The sequence below is a fragment of the Schistocerca nitens genome, chromosome 2 (assembly GCF_023898315.1).
Source record: "Schistocerca nitens isolate TAMUIC-IGC-003100 chromosome 2, iqSchNite1.1, whole genome shotgun sequence".
In the NCBI taxonomy this organism is placed as follows: Eukaryota; Metazoa; Arthropoda; class Insecta; order Orthoptera; family Acrididae; genus Schistocerca; species Schistocerca nitens.
The window spans coordinates 1,183,604,674-1,183,618,931 of NC_064615.1; the positions used below are offsets into that span (position 1 = coordinate 1,183,604,674).

The 14,258-nt window shown below is 41.1% G+C and overlaps 1 protein-coding gene across 1 annotated transcript in view; it reads left to right on the forward strand.

Moving 5' to 3' along the window:
• LOC126235648 (dynein axonemal heavy chain 3) overlaps window positions 1-14,258 on the forward strand; it is a 1,245,905-nt gene that overhangs the window by 803,918 nt on the left and 427,729 nt on the right. Inside the window, exon 46 of the mRNA XM_049944362.1 lies at window positions 1,468-1,588. Within this exon, the coding sequence (XP_049800319.1) occupies window positions 1,468-1,588 (121 nt within the window). The remainder of the gene's footprint in view (window positions 1-1,467; window positions 1,589-14,258) is intronic.

The following is a 14,258-nucleotide window of genomic DNA, read 5'->3' on the forward strand; positions in this document are numbered from 1 at the left end:
AGTGGGTAGAATGTGAGTGGAAGTGGGTACAAGTCCCTTTGATGTTCCTAGAATATTTTGCGTGAGTGGGCTGTTGGGAAAGGTAAAATGCTCTCTAAAGATTTACACATAGATTATAAGGGATTTACAAGCAGCACAGCTTTATAGTCCAGTGATAAAGCACCCTGCCTGGCAGTTCATCAACTTGAGTTCACTTCCTGCTGCCACCATCTGTTTTCTTTTGTTTCTTCTTCTTTTTCATCATCATCTTCTTCTTCTTCTTCTTCTTCTACTTCATTTTTCCCACAATGTTAAATGATTAATGAGAAAATTTAAAATATTTAAACTGTCAATTTATATGTGGAAAAAAATATATTCAACTTAGTCATGATTACTATCGAAAGGCTAGCGAGTAAATAAGAAAATTTAGTGTGAAAGTATATGAAAGGAGTTTTGTCTGTGAGTAGGATGATCACAATGCAGTTTCTTGCTTTCCATGTTTGTCATTCAGGAACAGTGAAGTATGGTGTTGAAGGGAAGTGAAAGGTCTAAGACATATTAATGCATTAATAGAAACATGCAAAAATCATAACCATGTAACCAACAAATTTTGTCTTAGTGCATTATGCAAAACCAGTATCTTAACTTTAACAAGACAACATAGTTACGCATGACCTGTTTATTGTAATATTGAAGCACATTGGTACAATTTTGACATTAAATGAAACAACAATTTTTCTGTTACCAGTCGCTGTTTTTTTTGCATTCGCGATGCATTTCAAAGGTTTAAATCTCTATCGTCAGGTGGATTTACGTTTTGGTATGACTTGTGTGTTTACAAAATATGACAGTATACATGTGATGAGCTATGACAGCAAAAGGAACCAGTGACCACATAGACAGTGCCATAAGTTCCTCAAAAAAGAAAAAAAAAACACACACACAAACATCTTACTAACAAATGTAAATCCACCTAATGATGGAGGTGTAAACCTTTGAAATGCATCATGGAGATAAATAAATAGTAACTGGTAACAGTAAGTTTGTTTGTTTCATTTAATGCCAATAACAGTCATGGTAAAGCCTGACCTAAAGTGTTCGCATTTAAAGGTACAATTTTGCATGAGCTACCATTGCTTTTAAGTGCGATTTTTAAAAGTACATTGACAAAAACAATTTTATTTTAGGTGGTGGCATTTCTGTGTAATCATAGATGATGCCTCATAAAAACTGTCATTTGTATTTCCTGTCAGTTCCTCTCCTTGTCTTCTGTATTTGTTAATTTAAGTATGCATAACATGCTGCGAAGTGTTCAGTCCTTGTCATTACTGTTATCTGATATTTCTTGTTATACACAGTATTTTATTTAGATTTTTCTTTGTTATTTTAAAAATATTTATGATATGTGCAAATTTGAAATAATTTTCTGTCATATATGTGACTATGTAATGGTTGACGGTGACTACTCTAAGTTATACTTACTTCCAGGTCACAGATAAGCTTCAAGCTTTAAATGATGAGTTTACTGCCATGGCAAAGAAGAAAAAGGAACTGGAAGATTCCATAGAGCTTTGCTCCCAAAAATTAGATCGGGCTGAAAATTTGATCGGTACAGTAATTTGCTAATTATTGGCAGAATTACTTTTAATGCTGCTAATGTGAGTAATGTTGTTATAGCTTGATTGGACAATGTTGTTTGTATGACAAAAGTGTATAACAGTCGATGGAATACTACCGTTCATAGTGTGTAACTGGCACAATGTATGTGTCATCATAGTCAGGTCTGCTGACGAACTGACATCACGGATTTGCACAGCATGGACACAGGCACCAGATCCACTGTAGCCACCAGGTCATTGTATTTGCTGTGTAGCATGTTGCTCGTGCTTAGGGGTGAGTGAATGGCTGTGATGTGACAGGCTGTGGAGCCCAGGGCTAACGCTGTTAACAGTTACAAAGAGGTTTATTGATCTTCCTACATGGCATAATGATGCAGGTCTGCCCCTTCTTGCTGAACCTAATTTAGGCCAATGAATGAGTGGCAGTTTCTGTCTGGTGCTGCAGAGTTGTCACCTCATGCAGGGTGTATACGACCCGGGACAACTGGGAGAACCGGGAAAAACCTGGGAATCCTTTCGTCCAGGAGAAAGCAGGGAAAAACCTAGGATTTTTTTAGAATTCCAGGAATTTTTCATTGTTTTAGTTTTCAGTTAAATTTTTGTAATTCTGACTGGCAAGAACCAATACTTTAACAAAGAATATTACTGTATCCCACTACTGCAAATAATACTTAAACAATAAAACAAACAAGAGAAAAAAACGAAAATTACATTAGATTCATTTTAGCAGTTATGAGCGGGCTCAAGCGCATGCACGTTAAGTCGCATTTGAGATGTAGATTCTCCTGCTTCTGGCTACGGGAATGTGGCTGTTGGCTGTGCAAGCAGTCGCAGCAAGCAGCTAGATGCTACCAGGAAAAGGAGGCGCCAAATTCGTATTCTTGAGGGAAAAAAAACCTTGTTTCACAATGTGCCTAGCATCCAGCGCATATTGGTCTATCGATTCTTCTTATGATTTTCAAACGCATCCCTGTTGGTTTTTGAACACATTTCAAATTGATTTCTAAATGAATCGTAAGTTGATTTTTGAATGTGTGTATAGTGTATGTGATGTCTCTGTCAGAAGAATCCCCGTCACATCTAGAAATAAACTTTCCGCAGACAAAAGGGGACAGGGCTATACGGGCTGGGCGGAGTAAAACCGAATGGATGAATGCCAATCACTGTCTGAGTATGTGGTTGATTGGGTTTTCAAATAATCAGTGTTGTTATAATTACTAGCAAAATCCATAGATTCAGACTACCAGAATGGAAATAAACAACTAACAGGAATAACAGGTGAGAAATATTACGCATTATCTTCTTGGTGTATCCAAGAAAATGAAATTTTGACAGAAAATTTCTGGCCAGATCGCTACACTAGTAAGGACCAGATGTGCAGTCCCTGGCTAGCAGCTGCTTCAGTTCTGTTCTGGAAGTAACGCGGAAAACATGTTGTATGGCCATGTAACAACGCCTAACCGATTGATTAGGCAGGTTAGGCAGGTTAGTGAAGTAAATCGGCCTAAACGTTTTGACAATGGCAGGAATAGCTACAGAATTGGGGATAACAAGATTGTTTGTTAGAACAAGGAAGAAGAAACGGGGACATCACACAAATTATGGAAGAATAAGACAATTCCAAATTTATATAATAATTTCTTAATACTAATTTTTGATCCCATGCTTGAGAAACTGGTGCGTGTGAATTAAATGTGAAACTGTTTCCTAACATAAAGCTTTTTGCTTGTAGTAGGCCTAATAGGCATTTGATATTGGTACTTTGCGGCTTATATTCTGTTGTTTTATAAAAATGACCATTTGTGCCAAAACAGTCGCGTTAATTTGATGTATTTTACAATGGCTGCAATATTAGAAGGGCCTCTATCATTTTATCTAGCAGACGGTGACAAATAGACATAATCAGATCGAGAAACCACACCAGTCTTGGGTATTATTTGTATTAACAGCTTTTTCAGTATTAGATAACGATATTTCAGTTGTTCATGTAGCAAAACATTTGACAAACTTTGATGAGGTAACAGAGTCTTTCACAGGAAGGAAAGCACGCCATGTAAAGCTGTAGCAAGATTAGAGAGAAAAAAATGCTAGGAGCTTAGGATTGAAGATATGTGTACTTGCTTGCTTGTCTCTTGTCTTTATTGGTTTTATGTATTCTATATTTAATTTTATGTCACACAAAACAGCAAGTTATTAGCTAATAGGCAATCAAGAGTGCAAATTTTCTGAAGAGTTCTTGTTCTCCTGATTTCAAATAATCCCATCTGCTATTAATTGCGAGATTTATTTTTTTTTTTTTTTTTTCAAGAGGGGCAGGCTGTCAAACTGGCCAACTGGGAGCAGGAGAGGCACCACAGGACATTTCAATTTCTGCTTTCCTGAATATAGTTTGATGGCATCCATTACAAAATATTCATGTTTCAATTCCACAGAACAAAATACAGTGACATGTGGTAGAATAATGCTATATGAAGAGGCATGGCACTGCCCTTTGTCTCACTTAAGACCAAATAACATGTCTTACATTTCCTCAAACACATATGTTTTATGTTTCAGACTTTTCAGAAAGATGTGTGCTGCAAGATGAACATATTTTTTAAAATTCGTTTTTTTTTTTTTTTTTTAGTATTGACCCGGTTCGCAAATACCATAGATCCAGGGCTGATGCACAGAGCGGTCTGAGTTATAGTGGGTAGTCTCTACATGACCCGTGTTTACATTTAGTGATTTTGCTGTTTCCCCTTCGTTTACTCTCACATCAAATGAAAACAAACTACCAAGTGAATTAAAATACATTCACATAATTACAGAAGGCTAAAATATGTTATTACTTTCAGACTTTTTTTTATTTCTACCTTTCTGACAGTCAAGCTTTAATCACCTTGCAGAACAGTGAAGTTATTTTTGTCTGTTTTCTAAAGAAATTTGACTTTTATTAACCTTTTCTGCAGAGGCAGTCGAAGTATTTGAAACGAAATGTTTAATTCCAAAGTACTGCCTAGTTTCAACTGTTCACTGCATTTCAAGTGCATGTTTTCATCTTCTAGCACATATGCCATTATGCCATAATAAAGAACCAAACATGATATAATACAGTACTGGTGCTCCAAGAAAATTCACATTCCAAAAACCACACTGAAAAGCTTAATATCAGTCAAGGTCTACTTCATTAGGAATCTGGATATACGAATGTGCACTTTAAGTATGAACTTTAAATGTGCACATTTTAGTATGGTTCATGAAATTCTGATGCTCTTGGAGTATCCTCTGATGTCTTGTTTCTTTTATGACATAAAGTATGATCTTTTAATGTTTTATACGTACCTACATACAGGCTTCCTACGTCATGGTAGCTTCACAAGCACAGTGTCGCCCATTATGTGCGCTCTCTGGCAACTGCTGAAACGAACTTATTTCTAACAGGTCGTGGGAAAATATTGAGAATGGTGGTTTGAAAAGCGTTAGTTTCAAAGTAAATATCCTCTTACATATGTTGAACTATGTGCGAGAATGTACCATGAACTTCTTAAATCACAGAGCATTTGAATCTCATTTAAAAATCAACTCTTTGATGACGAGCCATTTAGAAGAATTTCAAACCCTGAAGATCAGACATTTATGTCATTATTAAAAATTTTACTTGCATATTTGTGTGATATATCTCAAAGAGTAATACGTGCAAAAAAGATCAACATTATATGTGAATGCTTACCTTCTCTTGCAGTATATTAACTTTAGAGACCAATATTATATGTGAAAGCTTTGCTTTTCTTGTAGCAGCACTATGTTTATTAATTTAATCTATTAACTTTCCCTGTTTGTGTGTTTGTGCTACTTAACAGTGATGTTGCTGTTGGCTGACTACATCATGTGTTCTATGCTCTGAATATCTGCTGTCATCGGCTGACGAGATCACGTAACATGAGCTATGACTGGCTCACAGATAGCGCATTGCAATCTTGATTTCAATGATTCGGCAAGTAACGTGTGGTGTTTGGTGGAATTCCAGTGTATACTTTTGTAATACAAAAATACACAGTGTACATGTTGCTGCACATCGAAGATGTTTCCAAAACGTGTCTTTTTCCCTGAGTTTTGTTTTCTAAAGTGCCGGGAAATTCTACGCCCTTGTATAAAACCATAACCGTTCGAAGGATAGATAAGTTTTTCAGTTCTGAGGGAAAATATACTGTCACTTGACACGGAAAAAATGTGTTTTCACCCGGGAGAAAGTGTATTTTTAACTGGGAAATCCGGGAAATATCCAGGAATTTTTTTTCCTTGTCCACGTAAACACCCTGTCATGTGACTGAGGTTGGCAGCCACTGTAGGCCACGGGCATTGACATCAGTGGTGCATCAGGTTGTGCTGCAATGGCACCCCACTTTGGATTTGGCCTCTCTACTCTGCTCACAAATGCTGTGGCTGCATAACAAGGTTGATGTGCAGTGCTTGTCTCCACATCACGTAGGTGTGGGGAGCCCTCGCCCTGCTCACATCACAGCAACGCAGTGCAAAGATGGCTGTGCACAAGCTTGGACTCGCTGTCATCTAGCAGTAATCAGCTAGGATTGTGGTGCTGAGTACTGTGAGGAATACGTGTCAGAGTCAGCAGGCACAGACAGCAGATTTGCAGGGCTGGGACACCAAAAACCTGCTAAGGGCTTAGAGCAGATGGCAAGTGCAGCCCAATGTCTAACATGTGGCTGCACCTAGTGAAACCCAGTCATCTCGTTGTCTGGCGTTGCTCTGGTGTCGTCGTGGTACTGGTGATTTCTGGCAAAGAAAAGTGATCCCTGCCTTAAAATCCACACTTATTTTTATTCCTCCAGTGCCCATTTGTTTCACTTAAACACAGTGCGTAGCCACTTTGACAAAACAAGATACTTGTCACGGTGTGGTGATGCCACACACAATTATGGTTGTGCAGAACCATTTATCGCTGAGCTGAGCTGTCGTCACTGAGCTCGTGGCTATTGGCCGCAGCTGTTAACATAGTGCTCTGTGGTATGTCCGTAACATTTTTCCTTGCCTTTGTTAAAGACTAATAATTTTACAACTAAATAGTTGGCTACAGCACTGCACTGCCCTCGATAATGGAGAACACCTCATCTCTTGAGTCTGACTCCAGCCTGGAACTCTTCTGTAATTACTTCTGCCCATAATCTGTAAAACTAGTACCTAACACTAAATTATCTGTTCTTAACTACTACACAAATTACTGTGTTCATCACTGACTCTGTAAATTTATCTTTGATACCATGATCATGGTATCCAGCCTCCAGGAACTTGGATTTGTCCCGAGTTGACCTTCCACATCATTCATTGCTTCACATTCGTGAGAACTAGACAGAGCAATATCAAAGCCACCCTGGCACTAGGAATTCTGATACTCGAAGTCACAGTTACTCGATGTCTACTATCCCGGTACTGTTCCACATGCTGCAGCAATTTCTTTCCAGTGACACGACCTCACGGGCAGCTATCGTTCGGCTTAATGAATGGTGGAGGTTAGGTGCCCAGATTTTGTTAAGGAAGGTAAGGTTTTGTCTGAACAACATCTCTGAAGGTTCATTTGGCCAGTACAACTGTGGGTGTGTCACATTTAGTAGAGTAACTCCTGTTGTAGTAACTGTCAAATTAAAATTTGGTTCCAAAATATCACACAGTCCCCTTGATCAATACTCCACTACCTCATACTTCCAAAGGTCTGACCCCATTAGTTTCCCTTGCCGATAGCACGTAGCAATAGTTAGTACGTCACTGTACACCGAATACGACCTGCCGCGCAATAATCCCCTTCCCACGGGCAGTATTGTAATGGGTGACTTCAATAGTCACCGTACACGCTGGGGATACAATGAATCTAATGAAGACGGACTCAAGGTGGAGACATGGGCAGATGCTGAATCACGACGCCAAACTCCCCCCATCTTCTAACAGCGGCATGTGGCAAAGGGGATGCAACTCTGACCTCGCCTTCGTCAGCCAGAACTCGGTAACTGAGTGCTGAGTGCGTGGAAGACGTCCTGGGTCACGGGCAAACTATCAACAAGAAACAACCTCCTGAGTAAGCTCACCTCCTCAAAATGGGGTGCCGACCCACATACTTTACGTACGTCAGCACCTGCACTCTGCTACTCGGTTGCTGAATACGCTGCCCCAGTTTGGGAAAGATCAGCGCATGTGAAACGAGTGGATCCTCTGCTGAACAATGCCTGTCGTGTAATCACGGGATGCCTAAGACCCACCCCGGTTAGCCAACTTTATTTGCTTAGTGGCATAGCTCCACCCAACATCAGACGAGCTATAGCAAGCGAAGCAGAGCGCCTCAAGCAGCTGCGTGACCAGAGCCATCCTCTCTTCGGGCAAAACCCTCTACACACACATGTAAAATGAAGACGGAGTTTCCTCACCTCAGTTCAACTGCTCGAAACCTCAAAACAATAGGCCAGATTGTCAAAATGGCAAGCAACACTGCCTATGGGAGACCAGGCACCTCTAATCTCACCCAACGAACAATTGGCCTCTGGAAATGAACTAAAATGGCCATTATGGAGAACCCTCAACCGCCTACGAACTGGGGTGGGCAGATGCAACGTATACATGTGTAAATGGGGATACCGAGACGGGACGGACACGTGCCAGTGCGGACAGACCCAAACAATGGACCACCTCCTGGAATGCAGCAACATGGGGGAAGTGTGCAGGAAAGAAGATCTGGCAAACGCTACGGCAGTGGCAGTTAAATGCGCTGAATTTTGGTGGGATGTGATATGATATATATACTATGTTTGTCTTTATATTTTAATGTGACTCCCCATTTTGGGTTTGTTTTATTTATACATATGTGTATTGTATTTGTATGTGTGTGTATATGTAATATGTGGCTTGGACACAATTAAATAAAATAAAAAATTGTACACTGGGTGTATCTGATGCAAATCTGACTTCCGAAAATATGTTTCCAGTTCAATCACATCTTTTTGGACCCTACCTTGGGCTCACCCTCAATTGTTGCATCCACCGTTGCACCATGCTAGTAGAATGGCAAGTTCTGGCTTCTCAGCCCCACCACTAGCTATAATTCCAGCAGAAATTCCCCTTGCACTCTTGTCAGATGTCTTAAATACCGTACATGTGACAGCAAGACAGGACTGCCTTTTAGTGCCTGGTGGATGACTTTCTGTAGATTCGTTAACTCCATGTTGGTGTCCCAGATACTGTCTCCCAGGGACTCCAGTACCCTCATTAATGTTAGTCTTTCATCCGGTACCTGCATTCGAGCTCCCATCTCTTCCAAATTCTGCTTCGTAGTACTAGCGAAGGTCCTGGCATAATCCAAAACTTCCTTTGTCAGTTTCTGGAGCATGTGTGAATTGTTCAGAACACTGCTCTCCAAGTTCACAATCTGCATAGAACATCACTCTACAGTTACTTTATTTTCCTCTGCTAACCCCATCGTAGTCTCTGCTTTATTGTTCAGTACACTTGTGTTAACACAAGTCTGCCATACTGAAGACGGTTTTAAATGTTCACCCCCAGCGTCTATCCATCCCATATTTTACCTCATGGATTGATGAGAAACAACTGTTATAACCTCCTGCATCTGCTCCTTTGATTGTCCATGTGATTGAAGTGAATTCCTGTGTTCGTCTAAAATTTCACTACTAACTGCTAATTGTTGTATCCCTGTAAACACTTCTTCCAACGTCCTAATTTCAGTTTGCAGCTCCCACACATTAAACACTAAATCTAATGACCACTTGTGGATGTAAAACTTGTCTGATTGTAGGGAAAACACAATTCCTCTGTTCAGGTGGTGATCCTGCAGCTCCCCCACTCCAGCTCTGCCAAAGAGGGACAACCAAAACTAGTGTTCTTCTTCTTGGCCTCTTTCCTATACAGCAACCTGAGGACAGGGACTGATATCACCATATCAGCATCCCTCCTAGCCACCACCACTCTCTCTCACACACCTCCTGCAGAGGCCAACTGTCTCTGAACAGCATGTCTTAATACACTTACACTGTCTTACACAAACATTTAACTTTATCCAAAACATTGTTAATACCCCATAATATAAACAAAAGAAAAATAGTCAGTAATTGCAGAAGTCACACCACATTACAATTAGTTCCTTCACCTTAAGGCATAAGATGCCTGAGGTTTCTTGGCCTCTTTTGTCTGTTGCTCAACCGTCTGTTTCTTCTTTTTTTCTCGTGCCTTGCTTTCAACAATACCTCCCGCTGAATTGTCTCCAGCTTCTCCTCAAATGGTAGTAGATGCCCGACTTGAACAATTGTCAGCCTTTTTGGCAGCTGTAGCTATAAATGTACCTGTGATGTAATTTCAAATATTTTGTATGGGCCCTGTTACTGTGTGACAAACTTCTTCATCTCTACCTTTGGAGTATAAAGACTTGACAGCATCACCCACTGACCCACTTCATAATGAGGTCCCCTCTCATTTTGCCTGCTTCCTCAATGCCTTAGCATTCAGTTGTTGCATCTTTCTACATACTTCCCTTACCATTGTAGCAAACTGTTCTCTCCTTTCATACCATCTTTCTGGTTAATCATATGGTTGGTGACAGCATCTTCTGCAGTAAACCACACTGAATGGTGACAACCCTGTACCAGTGTGTACTCTGCTGTTGTACGCACTCATCACAATGGATAGATACACATCCCAATCTGAATGGTGTGAATTCACGAAATAACTAAGCATTTTCCCAGTTGTTTGGTGCACTTATTCTCTTCTGCTCTTAGTTTGCAGGTGAAGTGCACTGGTTCTTAATTTTTTTCTTTTATTTAAGTAACTGACACAAGTTTTTCGTCAGGTCTGACACAAACACCCTGAACTATAATCTCCAGCTATTCAACAGATTTTATGTGACTGTGACTGCCCATTTGTCTGGCATTGGCACCATCCTGAGGTTATGAGAAAAATGGTGTATTATAGTCAACACAAAATGATTGTGTGGTGGTGTTCAGTTGAATGGTCCTAACACGACTGGCCCAATGGAACTCAACTGTTCCATTGCATCCAGTGGCCTTTGTAACAGTACCTGCTTCTGACTGAGATCCGCTCACTGTGCACAATCCACACAATTTCTGTCTTATCAGTCATCATCATCTTTCCTTCTCTTCCACCAATACTTTTCTGCTACTCTCCAGTTCATTGCCTGACATCCCCTGTGGCACGATAAAATCTTATTGTGTGTCTCACATAACACTCCTAGTTTCAGCTTAGCTTGCACCACAACTTGTGGTCCTGGTTTAGTCTCTCTGCATAACAATCTGTCGTTCATGCTAAACCACCGTCAAACTTCCTGGCAGATTAAAACTGTGTGTGGCCCGAGACTCAAACTTGAGGCCTTTCCATATGCAGACAAGTGCTCTATCATCTGAGATACACAAGTATGATACACAACCAGCCCTCATAGCTTCCATGAAGTTCAGAAGGTGGGAGATGACGTAATGGCAGAAGTAAAGCTGTGAGGTGGGTTGCGAGTCGTGCTTACTTCCCCACGAAAGGTAAAGGTCGTGAGTTCAAGTCTTGGTCCGGCACACAGTTTTAATCTGCCAGGACGTTTCATATCAGTGTGTACTCTGCTGCCGAATGAAAATTTTATCCCGGTAAACCACTGTCACTCACCATATTGCTTACACCCTCCATCAGGGCTCTGCACTGCTTGCCATTCTCCGAGATTGTGACCTAGTGCCTGTATTACAGCTATTTTTCTGCTAAGACTATCTGCATTTCCAGGTTTTTTTCCCTGGTTTGTGGATCAAACAGAATAACCACTTTGAAGCAGCATGGTCTGTCACTACTTAGAACTTCCTTCCTTGCAGGTAACAGAGGAAGTACATTACTCTGTATATCGAGCTAAGCGTTTCTGTTTCTGTCGTAGAACTATTCTTCTCCTCTGCATTCGAGTGCAGGCAACACAATGTTCTTGCCCATCAATCTGCTGGCTCAAAACACATCCCAGCATGTAATAAAATACATCATGTGATTTTATGTACTCCTTCTGAAAGTCTGGAAACACCAACACTGGACTCAATGTTAATACTCTCTTCGACTCGACAGATGCTTCCTTACACTCTTACGACCATACAAACTTAATCCATATTCTCAGCAACTGCATATGCGGTCTGCCAATGTCCACAAACCCTTTCACAAATTTTCTGTAATAATTTGTGAGACTGAGGAAAAGATTGTAATTTTGTGGTTGTTTGTGTTAGAGCAAAGTCCTGCCACACCTGTATTGACCTCATATCAATCCTCACATTGTCCCTAGTACTGGTATGGCCCAGTTAGTTAATCTCTTTCAGCACTAGGTGACGTTTTCCCATACTGAATGTCAAATGGGTTGCTCGTAATCTTTTGAACACTTCCCTCAGAAGTTGCCTATGCTCTCGAATAACCCTTGAAAAGACAGTTATATCTTCCAGATATATGAGACATTGACACTGTTTTAGTCCCTTCAGCACTCCGTGCAGCAGCCGCTGATCACCGAGTGTCCCCAAAGTGCTGTACATGCTGCTTTTGGTCCATATTCTGGGGCAACTTTTAACTGATGATACTCACTCCGTAAGTTCACAGTCAAGAAGTACTGGCCACCTGTGAAAGCTGCCATCATATACTAGCTCTGCTGCAATTTGTGTGAGCGTAACCTCTGACCGAGCTGTCCACCAGAATGAATGGGCATCTCCAAACGACAGCTGAGAACAGAGTCGATCAGTCAGTGGTGGAATGTGCTGCTGAGCAGAACAGGCTTGTGTTCAATGACTGCTTCACAAACTGTGTCAGATGAATACTGAATGACAGCTCCTGGTTTTCTGAACTACATGGTTTAAGGTTATGCTTTCAATACATCCTTTGTATTCTGTTTTACTCTGCATAGGTAGAATACAGCTTACGATCATTCATACTGGTGGTGACAGAGTGACTTATGGAAGGGAGGCCATTCCTGAGGTCAATTGTGGTGGAGCATATGAAGTGAAGGGCTAGCCAAAACCAAAGATCCAGAGCATATGCAGTCCCAGGAGCAATCCGTATCAAAAATGTATTGCACGCAAGGTCAAACGCTCTACTAATCGATGGCACGTATGTAAGATCTCAGTGAACAGATGAGGCTAACTGGCAAATGTCGAGCTGCAGTATTTACTAGCACCGTAACGTCAGTGGACGGGCATAAGTGATACGTCTGTGGCAGTGATGCTGCCCCTCCCACAAGTGAACTGCAGCTCAAATACGAAGTCTTTAACTTTAATAGGGACTTTTTTGAGGAAAGGGATAGAAAGGTGTCGGAATACCAGTTGGAGGCTCCTGCGGTAGTTTCTCAACGTGATCTGCCGTGTCAGATGCTGGCACTGCCTGTGACAATCCCAGCTGATCAATGGGTTTTGGGGTGCAGTTTGTTCCTGTCTGTAGGGGAGAGGGTGCCGGTTGTGGAGTAAATGGGGATAATGGCTCAGCCTCCACGGATATTGCAGTCTGAGAATACTTATCCTCCACCAAATTTGTGATGAGGGGTGTTGGTGTTGGTGGCATCTGTTAGTAGTGGTTATACCTGCACTGGCTCTCATCGCTGGTCATTGTCAGTCCTCTGTCAGTCCCTAACTAGAGGTCAGGGTTCATATCAGCAGTAGGCAGGCTGTCAGGCAGGCTCGATCTCGGCGTCACTTCATAGATCTTGTACATTCGGCAGCTGAGGGTTAGCCTGCTAAACTTCCCCAACCCCTCCTCCCACTTCCAGCCTTTTTCTCCCTCTGCATGGCTTCCCCAACCTCCCACTCGATACAACCCCTCACCCCAAACTACCTGGCAAACTGTAATCCCAGCTGTGTGTCGTAACCGCACAGCTGTGTGTGTGTGTGTGTGTGTGTGTGTGTGTGTGTGTGTGTGTACTGAAGACAAGGAATGGTCTTGTTTCGTGCTGAAACAATTTGACTGACTCACCAAATATTAGGTCAGTGCATAAGTTTGTAACATTTTGGTTTTGCATATTGGTATTCTGGTTGCTGTTGGTGTGTTTATTGGTTTACTGATTTTATTTGTAGTTCACTGTTGCTATTTAAATTTACATTTGGCCATTTGGAGATAGTGAGTCGAGCTGTGGATACTAGAAAATGGAGCGACAAATTGGGGAATAGAAAGATTTCCGACATATTCTTCTGTTAGAATTACATAGAGGGATGACAGCAGCAGAGGCAGCCAGAAACATGTGCCTTCTGTATCGGGATAATGCCATTTGGCAGAGCTCAAAAAGAAAATGGTTTTCTCTTTTTAAGGAGGATTGTTTTGAGATTAGTGACTCTCAACATTCTAAAAAGACCATCCAGGTTTGATGAAGATCAGTTAAACGCATTAATCCACAGTGGTCCTTATCACTTTTCTCGAGTACTGACAAATGTGTAGAACTGTGATCATTCCACCATTCTGTGACATATGCATGCAGTGGGGAAGGTTCAAAAATCAGGTGTATGGGTGCCACATTCACTAAGAAAAAACCATAAAAATTAACAGATGGTGATACAAGGGGATACCCAAAACAAACTGGGATTATTTTTTAAAAGCTATATATTTTCAATTTGTTTACAAAATGAGCTTTTCCCCTTCAAAATACTCTCCTTTACAACTAATACATTT